The 21287-nt window shown below is 38.1% G+C and overlaps 2 protein-coding genes across 5 annotated transcripts; one reads left to right on the top strand and one right to left on the bottom strand.

Moving 5' to 3' along the window:
- Positions 1-856: 856 nt before the first annotated feature.
- LOC149021121 (uncharacterized) lies at positions 857-2550 on the bottom strand. 3 transcript variants are annotated; one of them, XM_089147054.1, is made up of 4 exons: positions 2314-2550; positions 1570-1937; positions 1364-1480; positions 857-1160 (listed from the first exon to the last, which is right to left on the bottom strand). In XM_089147054.1, exons 2-4 carry the CDS (start codon positions 1909-1911, stop codon positions 1083-1085), a joined length of 537 nt encoding a protein of 178 aa, XP_089003180.1. In that variant the 5' UTR covers positions 1912-1937; positions 2314-2550; the 3' UTR covers positions 857-1082. The 3 variants fall into 3 exon arrangements, with proteins under 3 accessions (XP_089003180.1, XP_089003181.1, XP_089003182.1); XM_089147055.1 differs by having other exon boundaries at positions 2329-2550; XM_089147056.1 differs by having other exon boundaries at positions 858-1160; positions 2434-2550.
- A 641-nt stretch (positions 2551-3191) lies between these two features.
- LOC149021120 (immune-associated nucleotide-binding protein 9-like) lies at positions 3192-20649 on the top strand. 2 transcript variants are annotated; one of them, XM_089149373.1, is made up of 6 exons: positions 3192-3283; positions 4508-4758; positions 5298-5572; positions 15539-15703; positions 15782-15910; positions 19905-20647. In XM_089149373.1, the coding sequence occupies exons 2-6, from the start codon at positions 4527-4529 to the stop codon at positions 20115-20117; spliced, it is 1014 nt and encodes a 337-aa protein (XP_089005499.1). In that variant the 5' UTR covers positions 3192-3283; positions 4508-4526; the 3' UTR covers positions 20118-20647. The 2 variants fall into 2 exon arrangements, with proteins under 2 accessions (XP_089005499.1, XP_089005498.1); XM_089149372.1 differs by lacking the exon at positions 3192-3283 and adding an exon at positions 3302-3429 and having other exon boundaries at positions 19905-20649.
- The last annotated feature ends 638 nt before the right edge of the window (positions 20650-21287 follow it).

Below are 21287 nucleotides of genomic sequence, written 5' to 3'. Positions count from 1 at the left end.
ATATTTCCAAGATTATTGCCGAAAATATTGTGAGAAGTCATCAAAAATAAATTAGTGATTTTTCGCATGTATCATTTCGAGTCCATTTTCGTTCTCCACATTTTGAAACAGCAAAATATTGTCGAGTTTCAGCGATATTTCTCCAATACAATTCTGCCACGGCAACACACACAACAAAAAGGCACAAACACAGAAAAAGAAAAAACAACAAACCCAAGGAGGAACAAACCCGCAGAAAAACCAAGGGAGAACACTACACACACTAGAGCAGGCACCCATTAACAACCATCAAACTTTTTTCTCACAAAAATGAGCATCAGAAATAATCCCCACAATCCAGCCGATGCAAAAGTAATGAAAATAAAAAAGCTCTTACCTTCTTTAAGACTTATAAAAAATATTTTAAGACTAAGAGATCACACTTTCTAATTTCCCCACCTTGGTGACTACACAATTCAACATGCAATATACTAGTTGTACCCATGATGCCTTCCCTAGTGATTAGGAATTCAATCAATGGATGCTTTGGGAACAATCCTGAACTGCCACATGCTAAATTTAGGTAAATATAAATTATTTAATAATCTAGAAAATTTCAATGCTTCCTTTTACAAATACCAAAATGTTTTGTTCCTTAACCAAAAAACATGCCCAAAAGGATTTCAGAGCCATCGATCCACTGAGGACTGTGCCTAGTTTTCCTGTTTTGGAGATAGCAGCCTATTTCAAGGTTCCGGATTTCAATCTCAAAACCTTGGTAGAAACCATGAATGAGGGAGATGAAGAACAAAGGAACACAAAAAAAGGGACAAGTCTGTTATCTTCTTTTTCCTTAGAAGTGCCTGGGGTTTCAGAAATCCTAATGCAAAGAAATACTCCTCCACTGCAACCACATTATACAAATAGTAATTATGAATTTATGGTCTGTCACTAGACAATCTGTTTGAATACAATGTCAGCTTTCTTGAAAGAGGAATACTCAATATACAATTGGAAACTTGCCTATGGAAGCTATTTCTTACAAGGTGGATCATCTGCAATTGCGATGATTGAAAATACCAGGTCACACAGCAAAGTAAATTCTAAAGAAAACCATCTCTTTGGTCTTGCTCCTCAGCTGCCTTGTTAGCAGCTTGAACAGATTTGAACCACAAGAATGCCTGAATTGGAAGAGCCAAATACAGAATCAGATGAATAATGTATAGCATATGAAATTGCCAACAAGCCTTTAGAATGATTTAAAGGACTAAAATCACTTAAGTTTCAGTATGTAACCAGTGCAATACCAACTTATCACTTGATCTGAAATGCCCTTTTTTCACATCCAAATTAACTATAAAAACAAAAGAAAAAGAGGACTTACAGAAGTAGGAACACCAGTTAAGGCAAAGAAGCCGAGCAGTGGAGTGTAGAATATGCTGTCAGGATTTAATACGCCAAAAACAGGTTTCTGGTTCACATATTCAAACACAGAACCTATCTGTGTTCATGAAGTTGAAAACAGTTTCAACCACTCGTCTGTGCAGGTTGTAATATATAAATAAGAAACAGAGAAGAGGATGAAATTACCGCAGCAATTGCAACTATAGTTGAAGCAAGTAGATAAACATAGAAGGGAATCTCCAAGGTCTGTTTAGATGCATTTTGCTTGGTCTCATTTTGAGCCCAAGGAGGTGGCTCATCTGAATCTGGTTTAGCCCATGAGGGAATTGTCTCTTCTGACTTGCTTGGCTTTGCTGAACCTTCTGTAGCCGATACTGTGAATTTAAAGGACAGCCTCCTCATTTCATGATCACCAGCTATATTCCAAGTTTCTGAAATAATTAATGGGCTAGTTCTGTATCTTGGATTGTGGTCTCTTGATCCATGGATTAAACTTGAAGTGCATATAGACAATGAAGCAACAGCCATAACACCTCCCAATCTACTTCTTTCACCTTTATTGAGAAAGAAACTTAATTTATGGCTATGAAGTTTCAAGATCTCACATTCAAAATTCAGCTATATAAAGTGATATATCAAAATAATGTAATCCAAAATCATCCAGTAAACTAATGAAATGCGAAGGCAATATGCAGTTCAAGGAGAACATGAATATGAACAAACCAATGGTTTCAAAAGAAAAAGTTTCTGGAGGAAGTCCATAACCCTAAATCTGTTTCATTTTCAAATGTTTATTGAGAAGAGCGCAATACAGACTAGCCATGGTTAAAGAGGGCAAAATCTGAACTCCGCAGAAACTCATTTTTATGAAAAAATCGTGAGAATTGGCGAAAATAATGTGTCAACTTCTCTCGGATAATAAGAAAGCACCAGAAACAGATGTACCGCAACTTGTTCACTATCGGTGCCGGAGAAGAAGAAGATCAGGAAACAGCAACGACCACTACCATTCACTGACGGAGGAGGTAAGCGAAACAGGTAGAAATCTACCTGTTAATTGCTAGTCTAGCTGAGCTTAACCGAGTTGCAGAGGTGAGCTGAGTAGCTTGATGGAGAAGAGAGAGAAACCAACGGAAGTTAGATGGTTGCAAACTTGCAATAGGGATAACGGATATTTAGACGAAAACAAATTTTCTACCAATTTTTTTTTCCCTTTTTATTCTTTTGGGCCAAGAAATTTTTTTTTCCTTTTTTTAGTTGCCTACCCCGGTTTCCAAGGCTTTTGCCTTAACTAATCCGGTGTTCGACCCAACACACCTAGCTGTGGTGGGTGAGTCTCCCAACAGAAATTTTTTGATTTCACAAAATTTCGATACCGAAACTTGCTTAAGTGCACCAAGCTGTTTACCATTTGGACTAACCTCCATTGATTTAATTTTATTTTTAAATTTTTTTCTAAATTAGTAATAAATATATTCTCCCAAAACTGGGGAAAGCCTCAGATATTTTCCATGCCTTTGATACAACCGCTTGTTTATAGAGATGGGTGAGAAAAATAGACATTTTTTTTTATTCCTTTTGGTAGAAAGAAAAATAGACACGTAGGATCAAACAGTGCTTGACTGACGATGTGGAAGGAGATTCTCTTATCGGCTTCATCATTGGTTACCGACGGTGATGAAATCACGGCGCCAAAATTTTACAATCCAACGGCTTCAATTTCCGTAGTGCGCTAACCCACCGCATTATTTTACTACGCCGTCAGAGAGAACTAGTAAATAATACTATAAAAAAATCAAAAAGGCCTTTCTGATTCTCTGGCTTCCAGTGTGCGCTCTCCAGTGTCTGGACTTTCATCCTATTCGTCAACACGCTTCGATCCTTATTCTCGAAGTTTTGAGTAAGTAATCTCTGAACTTTTCTTAGTTTCATAGTTTATATCGATGCTTATCGACTCAAAATTTCTGGAGTTTTCAAACTCGTCTTGATTCTTCGATCTTTTGCGTTCTGCTTAATCGAAAGATAACAAATCTTTACTACCAAAAAGTAAGTTTCTCAAATCTAACTTTGCCTTGTTTTGGTAGTGACGGTTCTTTCTTGCTTTTGCGTTAAATTTTCAATTTTTTTTCTTTCATTTAATTCCGTCTGAGTGGATGTTTCTGGTGTTAAAGTCTTGATGCGATAGTCTGTCTGTTCTGACTCTATCTTCTGCAATTGACAATAATTGATGACTTTAGTTTGTGTCATTTCAACAGATAATTCTTTTAACCATGCTCACGCTATATCAAGAAAAGTCAGCTAAATGATTTCTAATTTTGTTAGATGCCATTTTAACTGATAATTCCAATTTCAAGAAAGAATCACTTAGCAGTGAAAATTTATGGTTCGTTCTGGTTTTCATTTCTTGAAATTATGTTTGTGAAGTTCAATGATTTGGTTAATTAAGTTCTCCATGAAAAGAAACAAAAAAAACTTGGTTAATTAAGCGCCGGAAGTGGATTTATGGTTTCATTTGGAATGTTGGACCTAATAACGTTCTATGTCTAGGCTTACGCTCTTTTGATCATTCTGGATGTCTAGACGCTTATATATTGTTAAATTGCCGTTGGTACAGCATCTATTCATTGTTCATCAGTAGTGGGTTTATGTTTTGATTTAGAATGTTGGACCTAAGAACCTTCATGTCTATGCTCTTTTAATCATTGTGGGATGTGGGATATCTAGACACTTATATATTGGTAAATCACTGATGGAACAGCATCTATTCGTTGTTCATGATGCCTATGAGAGTATGTTGAGCAGTGTTTCACCAAATTGATTGAGGGCTTAGGTGCATGATTTCTCATGTTCCATGAAATAGCTGGTTAGCATTTTCTTATAGAGTGGTGATTGTGGATGGGCAAACGATTTTTTTTATTGATTTATTCATTATTTTTCTGAAATATAAGTATGCAAACCAAGTGCGCAAGTTTGAGGTTAGGGTTTGCCCTACCATTAAATCCATACTTTCATGGCATTTTGTGGGACGTACATAGTGTTCGGTTATGAATCTTTAATGGCATATTTCAATCTTCTTGTATTTTTCACCTTTTTGTGTTGATAAGAATGTTGTTTTCTCTTTCAGGCATTCTGTTTTGGAAACAATGGGTGGAAGTTTGGTAGATGATGATTGGGAGTTGGCTGTCCCGGTTAACGAGATTAAAACAGTTGTTTTAGTTGGACGCACCGGCAATGGGAAAAGTGCAACGGGCAATAGCATTCTAGGAAGGAAGGCTTTCAAGTCGATGAGAAGCCCTGCTGGAGTTACAAGCTCTTGTGAACTGCAAACAACCGTAATGAGTGATGGCCAGGTCATCAATGTTATTGACACTCCTGGTGAGTATATTCTTGTTTGATAAGATCATCAATGTTATTGACACTCCTGGTTAGTGTATTTTTGTTTAATATGACAATAGTTGTGATGCTTGATTTTTTCTCTTTTGTTCCTTCAATCTTTCAAAAGTGCTGTTTTCTTTCATACTTGCAACCACCTAGAGGTGCCTATGGAATTTGGTTGACTCTGATGGCTATATAAAAGGACCTTTTCCATGGTTCCACCTTTAAGGAATGCTCTCCAAACTTTTTGGTTCTTTCCTTCAACCCATTCTTATGTAGGTTAGTAGGTATGGTACAACTCTTTCTTCTTGTTTGTTCTTTTCTACCTTCCTTGTCAGATATAGAGAATCTAATCATTAGACATAAGTCCTCGTTAAGATAATCCTGTTTGTCATTTCCCTTTTTTAGAATAATGGGAGTATGTGATTGTACTTATTTTTGCTTCCATTTTTGTGCCATCCATGGTTGTTATCCAAGTTTCTGGTTTCTTAGATTTCTTTTTTATGGACAAACTGATTATAAAAAAAACTTCATTGCAGGACTATTTGATTTTTCTCCTGCGTCGGACCAGATTGGCAAGGAGATCGTGAATTGTATTAATCTAGCCAAGGATGGTATTCATGCAATTATTGTTGTTTTCTCAGCCAGAAACCGTTTCTCAAAAGAAGAAGAAGCTGCAATTCATAGCTTGCAGTCTTTCTTCGGAGAGAAAATTACGGACTACATGATTATACTTTTTACTGGTGGGGATGATTTTAATGAAGAAGATACTTTTGAGGATTATCTGAGCCGGGACTTTCCTAAGTCTTTTCAGGTACATTTCATATCTCAAAAAAACCTTCTGTCTCGAAAATCTGTACTATTATTTTGATTTATTGTTATTGTTTGAAGCTGTATCACACTCAATTCCATATGCTGTCAAAGTTTTTATTACCCGCAAGAAAATTATTATTGGCTATCCATTGGATGTTAAATAATATCTAAGTGTCTTTTATGCTAGTATTGGTTTTTGTTGAAAACATGGATTGAGGTTTCCTAATTAGAATAAGATTATGTTTTCTAATAAGTCTAGAGTTTTATTTCTATTTGTTTTATATTTCCTTTTCCTACTTAGTATATGGCTTAACTAGGTTGTAACTATAAATACCCTATTGGGGTCTTGTGAATAATATACTTTTAGAGGAGCAATTCCTCACATTACAACATGGTGTCAGAGCATGGTTTTGTTTTCATCCTACAGAGGTGTTGTAGAAATTTTTTTTAAAGTCGCTATTCATGTGTTTGTTTTCTTTTCGGGTATCCTGGAAATGTATATTGGGTGATTAAGTGCATGTCTAGGAAAATTTTGTGTAGAGAGTCTGGTATTTAAGCGGACCGGTTGTGTCCCTCAAGTCTTTTCTGAAAACTTTCTTGGTGTACTTTGATTCAACAATATACCAATTGGAGGTAACTTGAGGAGATACTTTTCACGTGAATTAGTGGGAGTAATTTTGAAAATATTTCAAGGACTTTTTAGTAATTCTGAAAAAATTCAGGGATTTTTTTTTGCAATTTGCAACAATTTCAGGGACTTTTTCATGAATTTTGAAAAAGTTCAGGGACTTTTTGAATAATTTCTCCTTGCGATGATGGCTAATCCCATATCTCCTTTATCTGGTACATCTGAAGAGTCTCCCATGTCTTCCATTCATAAGGATTGTGAGTTTTTTTCCACTTCAGATAACCACTGTGAAATTTAATGGGATAAATTATCTTAGATGGTCTCGTTCAGTTTCCCTCACTGTTGGTGCTCGTGGTCTTCTTGGCCATCTTGATGGGACTTCTACAAAACCTTCCACACCTGGTCTGCTACTTTTCAAGTGGTATACAGATGAATGCTTGGTCATGGGTTTTCTCATCAACTCCATTAAATCTAGCATAGCAGAGTTATCTCCTCCTTCCTGATGCGGCAACTATTTGGAAAGTTACTAAAGATACATACTCCATAATTGGCAATGATGCACAGTGCTTTGAAATTAGACGGAAAATAATTAGTTACAGCAGAAGGACCTTCCTCTTTCGCAGTACTATAACACTCTTCAGGGATATTACTAGACTTTAGATTTCTATGGGAAGTTTACACCGAAGAATACTGAAGATGCTATTGCTTATCAACAATGGGAAGATAAACAGAGAGTTTATAATTTTTTGGCAGGATTGAATATAGAATTTGATCAAATTCGCGCACAGATCCTTTCTAGAGAGCCTTTCCCTTCTCTGGCTCAAGCCTATGCCATGGTAGATACCGAGGACAGTCGAAGGACAGCTATGGTTTACACTCAAACATTTGATAGATCTGCATTGATGGCTGGTTATGGCAATAATAAATCTAGTTCTGGTAATTTTCGCTCTCCAGTGAAGTGCGAGTATTGTGGAAAAGAACGTCATACAAAGGACAAGTATTGGAAGTTGCATGGACGTCCAACAAATTCTCGTGGAGGAGGTAGAAATGGAATCAATGGCAGCAATCAAACATCTGTAAATCAAGCCAGTTCTGACACCCTGAGTACTCCAACACCTCTTTCCTCAGATGAGCTCCAGCACCTTCGCCAATTGATGTCTAGACTTGACTCATCTTCTCTAGTACCGACTTCCAGAAGGAGTATAGCCTCTGTCATTGATCCCTCTGTTGATTCACAAATCCCCACAGGTATTTTTGGTTGTTACAATGTCAATTTGACTTATCCCTCCTAGGTAATCGACTCTGGGGCAACCGACCATATGACCGGCTCATCAACTTTGTTTCATACTTATTCATCTGTCTCTATTGCTCAGGATGTTCGAATGGCTGATGGGTCTCTCTCCCCTATCTCTGGGAAAAGATCTATTATCTGTTCGCCTTCTTTTACCTTATCTAATGTCATGCATGTTCTTAAGTTTTCGGCTAATCTTTTATCTATTAGTAGCCTTACTTGTGATATGAACTGCAAAATAACTTTCTTTCCTTCTCATTGTGTGTATCAGGACTTGGAAACAGAGCTTACGATTGGTAGTGGTAGACAAGAAAGGGGGGCTCTACTTAATAGATGGGTCCCTATCAACTCTTTCTACGGTCTTTAGTTCCACCTCCCCTGCACTTTTTACCTTATTACAGTGGCATAGTCGTCTTGGCCACATTCCTTTACCTATTTTGTCCAAATTATTTCCTAATCTGATTAAAAGGTGTAATTTGAATGATTTTTATTGTGAGGCATGTATTTTGGCCAAACAGACTTGGCATGTTTACCTTATTTCAGATAATCGTAGTAAAAATTCATTTTTCAATCATTCACTCTAATGTGTGGGGTCCTTCTCGGACCGTGTCTGTATCTGGTCATAGATGGTTTGTTACATTTATTGATTGTTGTACTAGGACCACATGAGTTTACTTACTTCACCAAAAAAGTGACGTTTTCTCGTGCTTTCAAAATTTTCATAATATGATTAGGACTCAGTTTGGGGTGACAGTCAAAATCCTTCGTACGGATAACGAAATTGAGTACTTGGGTGGCGCATTCCCTTCCTACTTAGCAAACCATGGCATTATACACCAAACTAGTTGCGTCGACACTCCACCTCAAAATGGGGTTGCCGAATGCAAAAATAGACATCTACTTGAGGTAGCACGTTCCCTCATGTTTTCTATGCATATGCTTCTTCGGTTTTGGGGTGAAACCGTTCTTTGTGTGGCATATCTAATTAATCGAATGCCTTCTCGAGTCTTAGATCAACGCTGTTCCCTTGAGGTTCTTTTAGGTACAACAGTCTTTACAGTCTCACCTATGGTTTTTGGATGTGTTGCCTTTGTTCGAAACCACCATGTTCATGGAAAGTTAGATCCTCGTGGGTTAAAGTGCATTTTATTGGGTTATCCTCCTACACAGAAGGGGTATAAGTGTTATCACCCTAGTTCTTGTCTTTTTTTGTCTCTATGGATGTTGTGTTCTAGGAACAAATTCCTTTTTTTCCCCTACACCTCTTTAGGGGGAGAGTTTTAGTGAAGATGTTAAAGTGTTGATTCCTCCTTTCGATATTTCTCCTGAGATTCCTGTAGATGATTCTCCTTTGGAAGATGGTTTGGAAGATGGAATGACCAGACAGGAACAGCTGGTGGATGATATACACGGGGAGACTAGACATCTGAAGACCTATAAAAAAAAGCAACAAGTGACCCCTTCTGAACCAAGCTTGTCAAAAGCTTTGGTTCCTGGCCCTGAACAATCCGTTCCTCCAGGTGAGTCTGTCTTTGACCCTTTCTTCTAATCCTACTTTGGACTTACCAATTGCATTAAGAAAGCAGCCTCGAACTTGCACCAAACATCCTATTTCCAATTATGTTTCATATCAGTCTCTATCTCCAGAATTTCAAAGTTTTATTTCCTCTTTGTCCTCTACTTCTATTCCTAACACTTGGCAGGAGGCATTATCTCACTCAAACTGGAAAGAAGCTATGGATGAGGAAATACAAGCTTTGGAAAAAAACAAAACGTGGGACTTGGTGACTTTGCCCATTGGAAAGCAGACTGTTGGGTGCAAATGGGTGTTTGTGATTAAGTATAAGGTAGATGGGATTGTTAAAAGGTACAAGGCAAGATTGGTGGCCAAAGATTTAACTCAGATTTATGGAGTTGACTGCCAGGAGACATTTGCCTCTGTTGCCAAGATGACACAGTTCGTACTATTATTTCATGTGCAATTAATAAAGGGTGGAGTTTACAACAATTAGATGTGAAGAATGCCTTTTTGCATGGAGAACTCCAAGAAGAGGTATATATGGATATACCACCCGGGTATTCTACTACAAAGACTTATAGGAATGTGTGCAAGTTAAAGAGGGCTTTATATGGGTTGAAGCAATCTCCAAGAGCGTGGTTTGGAAGGTTCCGTAAGTCAATGATATCTAATGGCTATAAGCAGAGCAATGCTGACCACACTTTGTTTATTAAAAGAGATGGTTGCCACACTACTATACTTTTAGTATATGTGGATGATATTGTGATCACAGGTAGTAGTGAGGATGAGATTTCAGCATTAAAGATTTTTTTGGGATCTGAATTTAAGATCAAAGATATGGGAAAACTAAGATATTTCCTAGGTTTAGAGTTGGCATATTCTACTAGCGGTGTATCTTTATCTTAGAGGAAATATACATTGGATCTTCTTGAGGAAACTGGAATGCTAGGATGTAAGCCTGCTGAGACTCTTATTGAGCCTAACCCACACTTGAAGGCAAAGGAAGGAGAACCAATTGACAAGATAAGGTATAAAAAATTAGTGGGAAAGTTGATCTATCTGTCTCACATTAGACCTAACATCACATTTGCAGTTAGTCTTGTTAGCCAGTATATGCATGATCCCTATTCCTCACATTTGGATGCAGTATATCGGATCTTGAGATAGTTGAAGACTACTCCGGGAAAAGGAATTTGAATTTCAGCTCATTGACATTTGAAGATTGAGGCATATACAGATGCAGATTGGGCAGGATGTCCAGATGATAAGAGGTCTACCTCTGGGTATTGTGTATATGTGGGAGGTAACCTTGTGACTTGGAGAAGCAAGAAACAGGCTGTAGTTGGGTGGTCCAGTGCCGATGCCGAGTTTAGGGCGATTGCTCAAGGCATTTGTGAGGTACTATGGCTTAAAGGGTTGCTTCAAGAGGTTGTGATAGATTTGGAGGTTCCTATACAGTTATACTCAGATAGTAAGTCAGCAATCAGCATAGCTCATAACCCAGTACAATATGATAGGACTAAGCATGTGGAGATTGACAGACATTTCATCAAAGAGAAGCTTGAGGCTGGGCTGATCCATATCACCTTTGTTACTTCAAACGAGCAACGGGCTGATGTGCTCACAAAGAGCTTGAGCACGAAGATATTCAATTACATTATGAGCAAGTTAGGCATGATAAATATCTATGCTCAAACTTGAGGGGAGTGTTGAAAACATGGATTGAGGTTTCCTGATTAGAATAGGATTATGATTCCTAATAAGTCTAGAGTTTTATTTCTATTTGTTTTATATTTCATTTTCTTACTTAGTATAGGGCTTAACTAGGTTGTAACTATAAATACCCTATTGGAGTCTTGTGAATAATATACTTTTAGAGGAGCAATTCCTCACATTACAACAGTTTTTATATACCAGATGGCCAATAAAGTTATTGCCAGTTGATAATAGTAGCTGTTGGGGTTCTGTAACCTTTTCTCTTTCATTGCCCTTTTTAGGAGTTGCAAGTATAGTGTTATCTTTTCTTCCACACCCGCCATTATTTTACATATCTTAAGGACGTTTGATTCTCTTAAGTGAACAATGACTCTCTTTGCTTTTATCTGATTGAGAAACAGATGTTTGCAATGCTAAAACATTTGGTCGGAAATGTGTCTTTATAATTGAGGTCATAAAGGTTTGGGTTTCTTCCCGTTGGCTTGTTTTTGCCATTAAAAAAAAAAAAAAAAAAAGTTGCGTGATGGTATTATCTATATTATCTGTTCTAATTTAGTCTATGCTATCTTCATAATTGATCTAAAATGTGTAGTACCAATCAATTCTTTTATATTTAATCATGTATTATATATTTCAATGTGAATTTGACAGCCTTAGTGAATATCCAACTTGGGTTAGGTACACTGCTTCAACCTGAGCAATTGTTGTCCAACCTCCTTACCCCCCCCCCCCCCCCCCCCAAAAAAAAAAAAAAAAAAAAAAAAGGAAGAAAAAAAGGAGATGAAACGCACACATAGAGACAAGGAAAAGAAGACCCTAATGTTTTGGTCCAGTAATAATGGAGATTGTTTAGATCATATTTAGGCCTTAACAGCTCCTATTTATACTAAGCTCTTTTTTTTTTTAGCCCCCTAATTAGTATATGAATTTTAAATCGTCCAACATGTTCTAATTGATCATATCTATTTGGAAAATAGCACACCACACATCCCTGAGGCATGCAAAGCTCTATTTTTGTGTAATTATATGGGTTTTACATTGTCCAAACTGTTTTGAGAGGGCTTTGTGGCTCTAATGAAAAGAAGAGGCTTTTGTGGTAAAACTCCTTTTTTTCCGTTATTTCGAGGTGTTTATGATTTGTAGTTTTTGCCCTATAAATGGAGAAGGAATTCTTTTCATATCTCTTCCCCCTCCCTAAGAACCAAGAAGGAAACTAGGAAACATAAGTGGCTACTTGTGGGGGAGATGGAAGAAGTTGGAAGCATAGTTTGATAACTCGGCTTTATACTAACTTGGTCTGCCAAAAAACTGAGATTGACCGAGATATCAGTGATTTGGTGCAGTTCTTTTTGTTGAATTGAAGCCAGATTGCAGTGGGATGCATACTATTATAGTTAAATACCAAGATCTGACTGAGATATCCAAGCTATTAACTTGTATCACTTCTCTTCTTGGTTTTGCAGAAAAGCTGAGTTATTTCCGAGATCTTGCTGCGTTTTTGAACTATGGTTGGGAGACAACAAAATCTAATATTTATAAATTTTTTGCTATTACATCCATGATATGCTGAAGTTGCTAACACCGAAATGTCGGGCTAACTTGGTCCTGTTTTCTATGGACCTTTGTCTTGCGCCAAAGGAATTAAAGCCTTTTTGCCTTAGAGCCAAACACCACTTGCCAACTTTTCCTATCTCGACAGCCTCCTGCCTTTAATAGGGAATTAGGTTATGGAATGGGCTCCTTGACAATTAGGTCCTTCCCAAAGATGGAGTATTGTTTAGCTTTATCCTTTTAGGGAGGTTGTATGGTCTAATTTACATATGAAATCTAAACTACATGCAACAAATGTGAGAAGAAATTTGGTGGGGCCCAAGAGAGGAAGAGGCATGACCGTAGGCATGCCTTCCAAATCCTTCCATCAGAAATTAAAGAAAGAAATTCAAAAGGATAAACTCGACTGAAGATATACTAGGTTTCCCTTTCAGGTCCCCGAAGTTTTAATTAAAGAAATGTAGGAGAAAGGAAGAATTTACAAGACTCTTGCAATTGTTTATTGGTGTCTTATTAATGGTAGGAGGTTGTCGAGAAAAGAAAAGTTGGCAAGTGGTGTTTGGCTCTAAGGCGAAAAGATTTAATCCCTTTTGCACAAGATAGAGGTCCATAGAAAACAGGACCAAGTTAGCCTGCTCTATCCTAAGGAATAAAAAAAATAAAATAATATATATATATATATATATTGACAATTGACAATTAACGGATGAAGGTTACCTAACCTACCCCAAGAAGAGTACAAGGCCTGAAATAAGACCAAGGCCTGCTGTCTAGCATAAGAAGCACAATTGATTCTAGGGGTAGTTTGGTAATTTTGGCAGTCCCACACTCCCACTCGAGCCCAACTAGGCATGATTGTAATTTTGAGTTTGTTAGGAGTTCAATTTTGTTAAATATCACTTAACTCCCCTCTTAGTTAGATAATATCACTTACCTCCCCCGTAAAAGACAGCGGGGGAAAAGCCGCAGGCACGGGCACGCGCACAAGCCGCACAGGACAGACGAACGACAGACGCGCCCCGGGAACCCCACAGGGGCAAGCCCGAGCAAAACCGAAAAGAAAAACAGGGACACCAGAAGCCCCATGAGGCCGCCGCGCGCACCGCGGGACGGAAGGGAGCGCCAAGCGGGGGGTGAGGGAGCCAGCTCCGGTGGAGAAGTCTTGGGTTCGACCCCGGATGGCTTATAGTTTCGTATTAAAAACCTAGCAAATGTATCAACCACCTCCCCATTTGTTGAACCTTAGTTAAATTCAACTTTTACCATTAAATATTTTTCTAAAACCCAAAACTACCCTTGGCTGGAAACATGTTTTAGCTTAAACCCTAAATTACCCTCAATCAGATTGAAGAAGATGAGGAGTCATTTCTCTCTCTCTCTCTCTCTCTCTCTCTCTCTCTTTTCTTTTTATTTTTTAAAGAAAGATGTTTAAATTAAATAATATAGAGGTATTTTGGGATTTAGCAACAAAATTAATTGAAGTGAGTTGGGTTTAATTGAGGGTAATTTAGGGTTCAAGCTAAAATATGTTTTCAGCCAAGGGTAGTTTGGGTTTTAGAAAAATATTTGACGGTAAAAGTTGAATTTAACTGAAAAAGTTAGGTTTGAAACATTTGCCAACTAAGAGGGGGTCCAAGTGCTATTTGGTCAACTAAGAGGGGAGTTAAGTGATATTTAACCTTAAATTTATTATTTTACTCAGTCTAGGTTGAGAGGAGGAGTCTTTCAAGATTAATAATAGAAGTCCTATTTAAAGTGGGCCTCCTATTTTGAGGTAGAATTCTTTTTTGAATTCTATTTGGATGTTTAGTATTGTTAGGAGTCATTATTAAGGCTATAAATAGGCACCCTGTGCTTGTAACAAAACAGAGATTTGAGATTACAATTATTGAAAGTTTTCGCCAAGATCAAGCTGTCGAGCATCCAGGGTTTCAGATTGAAGGAACTCTCCTTTGGCAGAATCGTTGGTCTGCCTCCACCCCTCCATCTCCATCCCAGCCCCTCTGTTTTTCGTAAGTAACCATTCAGTTCATCTTCTCCCACCTTATACTGCTATTTTTTTATTTCCTACCCCATTTGGCCCTCCCTTTTTCTTCCCCCAAACCCTAATTTCCATATCTCTCAAACCGTCCATCCAAATGCTCTCCTTATAGATCCACAACCTCCCCACTCCCATCAATACTTGATCCTAGTCTCAGCCTTATTTCCCTTCAAGAAACCCTAAAACCTTGAAAGCCTAAATCTGGAAAATACTAAAACTTAAAAACTTCAATCTGAAACGGAGAACAATAAGATTCAGATTTTTGTTTTTAGAACCCTAGACCTATAACCCTAAATCAGACCCTGTACACCATCTGAGAGACTCAAAAGCCCTAAACAGCCCTTGAATCCATTAGCTGCAGGGTTTGTAAACCCCTACTGATCAGTGAGGGATCTTGGTTTGTTGGTCCTCATCCCATTTAGGCTACATCAATTAATTTTCACACTATATATAGTTCCAACACTAAAAGTTCAAAATGTCTAGTATGGAAGCTCAACGAGATTCTACTAAATATATTCTCCAAGTTCTGCTTGGTGAGCTCCCACATCAAGCCCATATCATCATATTGTTTCCAAGTTGGGTCATTGGCCTCTGAATTAGGGACTTGATGCAGATTTCCTCAGATTGTGTTGGCTGGTAATACTTCTGATGTTATTGGTTGAATGCTAAGACAAATAGTGTGACCTTTGGTAGTTGTGTTATTTCAATAGGTTTGGGTAGTCATTGGCTTATTTAATGATTGCTTGATTCCATTTGAGGCCCAAATCAGTCAATGAGATAGCTAATGATTTTGCCAAGCAGTTATTTTGGTTAGGCCTTTAGATTGCTGATTATTTATCATTTGAGGGTGATGGACTTATTATATGCGTTTCTCCTCATACGAACTAATATGGCACCATGATTTGTCTTTTGGGTGGTATCCCCCCTTTTATTTGAAGTAAATATAGTTTCTATTGTGCATATATTGATGCTGCATGTCACAGGCACTAGCTGATATTTTTAAATTAAAATTTGGTTGCTTGAGCCTTGAGCAAAGGTAGCTATCCTCCTATCAAGTATCAACATGTATTGTATCATGAGAGTTGTTCTATTCTAATTTTTCTCCTTTGACCAAATATCTTGAAATGTTGAATGATTAGTTCACCTTCTATTTAGTCATAGACTTCACTGTAATTAAACAAAGCTTGTTTGTTTTTCAAATGTTGGTTCATGTGGATACAGGAAATTCTCCGTCTGTGTAGAAATCGAATTGTACTTTTTGATAACAAGACTCAGGATGCAAGGACAAAGGCTAAACAGGTTAAGCAACTGCTTTCCCTTGTGAACATGGTCATTGAGGAGAATGGTGGCCAGCCCTATTCCGATGAGTTCTTTGTTGAATTGAGGGTAAATTCTCTCTTCCCCCCATCAATTTTCTTGGCCTTTTTTCAATTTATTGTAATTTATTTATCCGGATGTTGACAGGAAGGGGCTTTGAAGTTGCGTCAACAAGAGGATGAGTCATCGAAGGGGCACACCAAGAAGGAAATTTTGGAACTGAAGGAGCACATGTATAAGTCATATGAGGAGCAACTTAAACGCATAACTGAGATGGTAGCTTTTGACCCTTCTGCCTCTACATGCTAGCTTCTTGTACAACACAATATTTTCACATCTTCTGTGTTGTATCTCTAATTGATAATCTAGAATGAAGGAGACTTTAACTTTGTTAAGATTAGGTTATCAGAGAGGAGAAAATACAAAAACAAAAATGTCTTGCAAATTTGGCGAGATTGTGTCAGATAAGATTTAGTTTTTACTCACCTGGACCCAAAAGGGCTATTAACTGCAACTTTCTGGATGTACAGGCTGCATCATCATCTTTTGAACATTAGCTTAGTTAATGTGTAGTGACACAGTTCAATTCAGTCGTTTGAGGTGGCACGACTATGTTCAACAGAGACCTATAAATGCCCTTGTACGGAGAAGTGATATAGTCCAGATTGAAGGAACTAGAAGAGCTAGGGGTAGACCTAAGAGTAAGTGGTGAGAAAGCATATGCATAGCTTAGGCCTTGTATCTAACATGACCCCAAACAGAAATGACTGAAAGGCAAGAATCCATGTAGCCAACCCATTTAATTGGGACAAGGCTTATTGTTGTTGTTTTCTGTTTCCACCATAGTTGTCAAAGGCGGCGCCTTGGCATCCTAGCGGTCTTTATGGAGATGAGGCGACAAGCGCCTCATATAAAGGCCATAAGGCGGTTGCCTTAGGCTCTATGGTGTCGCCTATGTGTCGCCTTTGTGGGTTTTAAAAACCATCATATTTTTTATTCCAAATCAAAGTTAAAATATGAATTAGAAATTAGATTCCAATTGGGAATCATCTAATGGTTGAGTGCATATATAAGTTTTACATGAGATACTTGGGATCATTCTAACATTAAATCATTAACCAAAACAAAAAAAAAAAAAAAAAAAAGAAGAAAACCCGAGAATCACTCGATCCCAATTGCAAGCCCTAACTCTCTGCTCTCGTCGTCTCTGTCTCTCGGCCCTCTCCCCTCGCTACTCTCTTCATCGACGACGAAGGTCATCAACTCCGACGACAGCTAAAAGTATCATCGGCGACAGCCAGAAGGCCCAGAATTCTCTTTAGCTTTTCATTTCTTGATTTCTTCTATCTTCCTCTGCTATTCTCTTTAGTTCCACTCGATCGACGACAGCAGCCAACGACTCCGGCGACATCCAGCGACTCCAGCGACAACCAGAAATATCACCGGTGACACACTGTACTGTCTTTTTCAGTTTCGAAGGTCCAAAATTGATCGACTTCTGTTGCTAGCTTGCTACTCTCTCTTACTGCTTCTTCTTTTTTTTCTTTTTTTCCTTATAGGCTCATACGAAAGCCACCGTAGTTGCAGCAACCAAGTTGCAGTGGCTTCGGTCACCAGCCGGATTTTTATAATTTTTTTTCTGCGTTGTAACAATGTTATAAGTTGCTCTCTTTTTTTTTTTTTTTTTTTCTTCTGGTTTGGTTTGCATTCTTGAGATATACTGCTTGGTGTATGCACTGTGTACATGAGATTCCTTTGAACAACAATTCTTTTGATATTATCTACTTTTATTTATTTATCCCTTGCATTTGATGGTGCTAGTGTTGGTGACATTTAATGAAGGTATGTTGTCTAGTGTTTATTTGTTTTGCTCATGCATCTATGTGTTTCCTATTTAGTTACATTTTATTGTATCTTGATTCTTGTTAATGATAGTATGATACTTGAAATTTATTTAGGACCTACTATGTGTGGTTTGTAGTATGTTGGATGACTTGAGGTAGGCTAAATGGCTAATATTAGTTTTTTTTTATTATATATAAGATATGTTTATAATGAATTAGTGTATGAGATGTACATTAAAAAGTAAAAATTTCACTTAAAACGCCTCGACCGCCTCAAAAGCGCCTCGGAGGGCGCCTTGTCAACTCATCGCCCCAACTAGCTAAAACCGCCTCGCATCCCCTCGTCGCCGTGACAACTATGGTTTCCACTACTTGGTAGCATAAGGGGTACATAAACTAGAAATACGTGATGACTGATCAGAACCTTGGGTTATTTGTTGGCAGACCACTGGAGCATTGTTAGTTTTGTCATATTTTTCCTTGGAATTTCTATTGATTTCTGCATTTTCTTGTGATCTTCAATGGGGATAATTGGTACAGGTGACATCCTTTTCTCCCCACCTTACTTTACAAATTCTGTCATACAAGTTTTGTTTATTTTGTTTTATTATTATTAATTTTTTCTTTTTTTTGGGGAGGTTGCAAGTTTGAGATCTTTCAAGCAACTTAAATTGCTGTCATTGCATGGTATTGGCTACACTAAAGTAATTGATCAACAAATAATGATAGCACAAGTTTGAGGTGATATGGTTGTGTTCAATGGAGGATTATGGATGCCCCAGTCAGGAGAACTGATATGACCCCAACTGAAGAAGCCAAAAGAACTAGGGAATGCCTAAAATGACCTAGGAGAAGTTTTGAGGAAGAACATGCATAGGCTAGGGCTTCTACAGTTCTACCAAGTGTGGCCTTGGATAAAGCCCACTGGAAAGCAAGGATCCAAGTAGCAGACTCAATTTAGCTATCCTGAGTTACCAGGCAGTCCTCTCTCCCCTTTGATGTTTTTCTTTTTAGGGAAATGACTCCTAATGTACCTAATGTTTGTAAAAATGTTGTTCATGTAGTTTATGTTTCATGACATGTTGTTTGAGGTACCTAATTTTTCATGGCATGGTGTATGAGGAGGTCTCACACTCCCAATATTATTTTTCCCATACACATTTCCTCCCTCTCCAGCAACCCCACCCTGTTCCTTTCACTGCGTCCTGCCCTGCAGCCTCACTGTTACCATTCCCTCTGCCTCTTTCTTCCCTCTGTAATCCCTCCCCACACGCTATGACCTTTCACTGCCCTGCCCATTCCGTGCATCCCACCAGAAATTTTTTTTTTTTTATTTTAACAATTTCTCCTCTTTAAGGAATAAAAACTTTTTGCAACTCAACAACAATTTCCTTAAATTTATTTTATTTTATTGCGTTCAATAATCTAAAAAAAGAACAGAAATCTGAGACTTGTACAATCAAAATGCAGAAATTAACCACTGGAAGTCTGGAACCAGCATACCTATAAGAAGTTACTAATGTTGTTGGAAATATTACAAACCTGATGTGAGATAAGAAATATGAATACAAAAGAGCTACTTCCAGATATCTTATGATAACATTAAACCCAAGTTCTCCATGTTGAATATGTATCCTAGCAATCTGAAATCTATAATGGAGGGCATTGTTTGCTGCAGCTTCCCCACAAGTTGATTCTTTCTGAAATCAAGATGTGATAGAGTCTTGACCTGGTTGGTGGTTTGTGTCATGATACTGGTGAGAATTTTGGGATTCTCTCTGCATTGTGTACTCAAGGAGGCCCTTGTAAAAGTCCAGTATTGTCTCCATTGTCCACAGCCATTGGGAGAGATGGCTGTGATTTTTTTATGTTTGATTGAGTCTTCACTCATGGCGGTTTAATTCCAAAATTTGGCTCAGACTGAAGGCCCATTGCCTTTTGAAACGGCATATGACAAAAGTAGAGGTGAGGCAGGGTCTGGGGGTGGGTGGGGCTGTTCTGTGGATTGACATTACAGGGTTGGGGCATTGGATTAGGATGAATAAAGGAGGTGCTGAGGAATTGGGAAGATACTGGTGCTTACTAAGGTGGCTTGGGAAGGAGAAACTGAGCAAAATAGAAGGATAGATTGTGCTCAAGGGGATGATGGGACAGTTTTTCTGGTGAGGGGGCAAGATGGGTAAAATTGAAATTTAAAAAATGGTATATAATTTATCCAACATGAGGTACCTAACATCTAAGTTCAGCAAATGTTGGGTATCATAGGCTTACCCCCTTCTTTCTAGCCCTTGTGTTGTTTGGATCCATGCAGCTGATCCCATTAAGTTGGGATAAGGTTGATTTTCTCATTTTTTGAAAGAACAATTTTGCTTGTATGTTTCTTTTACTGTCAGCAGGAAATTCAGTAATCCTTACTTCTTGTGTAGGTTGAGTCGAGGCTTAGGGAGACCACCAAGAGGCTTGAGGAGCAATTGTTGGAAGAACAAGCTGCTAGATTGAAGGCTGAACAAATTGCACGAGCTGCTCAAGAGAAATCAAATGATGAAATTTCTAAGCTGAGGGAGAGTTTAGAAAGAGCTAAGTCGGAGACAGATGAACTTCGCAAGCGAGCTGAAAGTGGTAGATGCACCATTCTGTGATTTTCTTTCACGGCCCTCTGCATTTGGATTCAGGGATTGTAAGTATATTTCCTGGAGGCACCTAACCATTAGTTAAGATGTTTTATTTCATATTCTCTGTACATAAATATATGTGAGCACGATTTGCTGTTCACCGACAAACAATGACTGTGTGAGGGTCAATTTTTCATTACTTTGGTGAGTATGATCTTCAACAGTTGGGAAGAGTGCTTTGCTCCATTTGACACTCATATTTGTATATATCTGAACTGTGACCAGTCTTTAAGAACAGGGATCTGGGTTTTGCATTAGCAAATGCTCCTATTGTCTGTTTGGAACGATCATATCTTCCTAGATAATAATTACGAGGTAATGTTTGAGCGCTTGACTCAATACTTCAGAAATGCTCTTGTTGCTAGCTGATTTACTTGTAACATTCATTGCTCAAATGGATTGAGAATGAAGCAGGGCCAGTAACTTCAACTCCCACGTAAAAGTGAGGTGCTTCAAGTCTTTTGATTTCGGAAAAAAATAAAATAGAGGCGGGCGAAGGAATGGTATATCTGGGCACGTGATCAACGTGATGCATGGGCATGCATTGATCTATTGAATGGGGAATGATGGTGCCTGCTGCCTGGTGCACCTACTCTCCTCACATCATGGTTCCCCTCATGGTTGTCCAGCATGCTTGTTGGTTTTTTGGTAAAGAACATTGCCTTATCATGGGGTACATTTTGTTTTTAAGGCATGGGCATAGAAGTGCAGAATTACCATTTAGTCCCCTGTGAAGGTGTAAACCCAGTTTTAAGACACATTCCCTCCCATTGGCGAGCATATGTATGCAACATCTTGAGGTCTAGACAATAATTCGGTTGCCCTATATATAAAAGGAAACCAAACAATGATTCTTATGCTAGAAATATGAGTACAATTATTGTAACCCCATTTGAAGCGAAAGACGTCATTAATGATGATGCTCTTAGATACAATCTCATTGGGGCGCTCGTCATGGTGTATGAGTACAGTACATCGACCGGACTTCAAGGGGTTGACTGAATTAGCAAAGACTAACATCTTATAATATAACACTAAGAATTTGAAATAGTTATAAAGCTATCATGTGAGGATATAATTGAGGTGTGTGTAAGCTTGTTTGAGCAAGTCTCAATTTCAAAAATGAGTACACTAACC

The sequence above is a fragment of the Hakea prostrata genome, chromosome 3 (assembly GCF_041222555.1).
Source record: "Hakea prostrata isolate BN-2017 chromosome 3, UWA_Hpros_2, whole genome shotgun sequence".
Taxonomy (NCBI): domain Eukaryota; kingdom Viridiplantae; phylum Streptophyta; class Magnoliopsida; order Proteales; family Proteaceae; genus Hakea; species Hakea prostrata.
This window is presented reverse-complemented; position numbering and strand designations above follow the sequence as displayed.

Coding starts and splice junctions, on each gene's coding strand:
- LOC149021121 (XM_089147054.1), bottom strand. CDS start 1,911: ATGGCTGTTGCTTCATTGTCTATATGCACTTCAAGTTTAATCCATGGA. Junction 1,481..1,569: donor CTATAGTTGCAATTGCTGCG/GTAATTTCATCC, acceptor TCATGAACACAG/ATAGGTTCTGTGTTTGAATA. Junction 1,161..1,363: donor TAACTGGTGTTCCTACTTCT/GTAAGTCCTCTT, acceptor CTTCCAATTCAG/GCATTCTTGTGGTTCAAATC.
- LOC149021120 (XM_089149372.1), top strand. CDS start 4,527: ATGGGTGGAAGTTTGGTAGATGATGATTGGGAGTTGGCTGTCCCGGTT. Junction 4,759..5,297: donor CAATGTTATTGACACTCCTG/GTGAGTATATTC, acceptor ACTTCATTGCAG/GACTATTTGATTTTTCTCCT. Junction 15,704..15,781: donor AGTTCTTTGTTGAATTGAGG/GTAAATTCTCTC, acceptor GGATGTTGACAG/GAAGGGGCTTTGAAGTTGCG.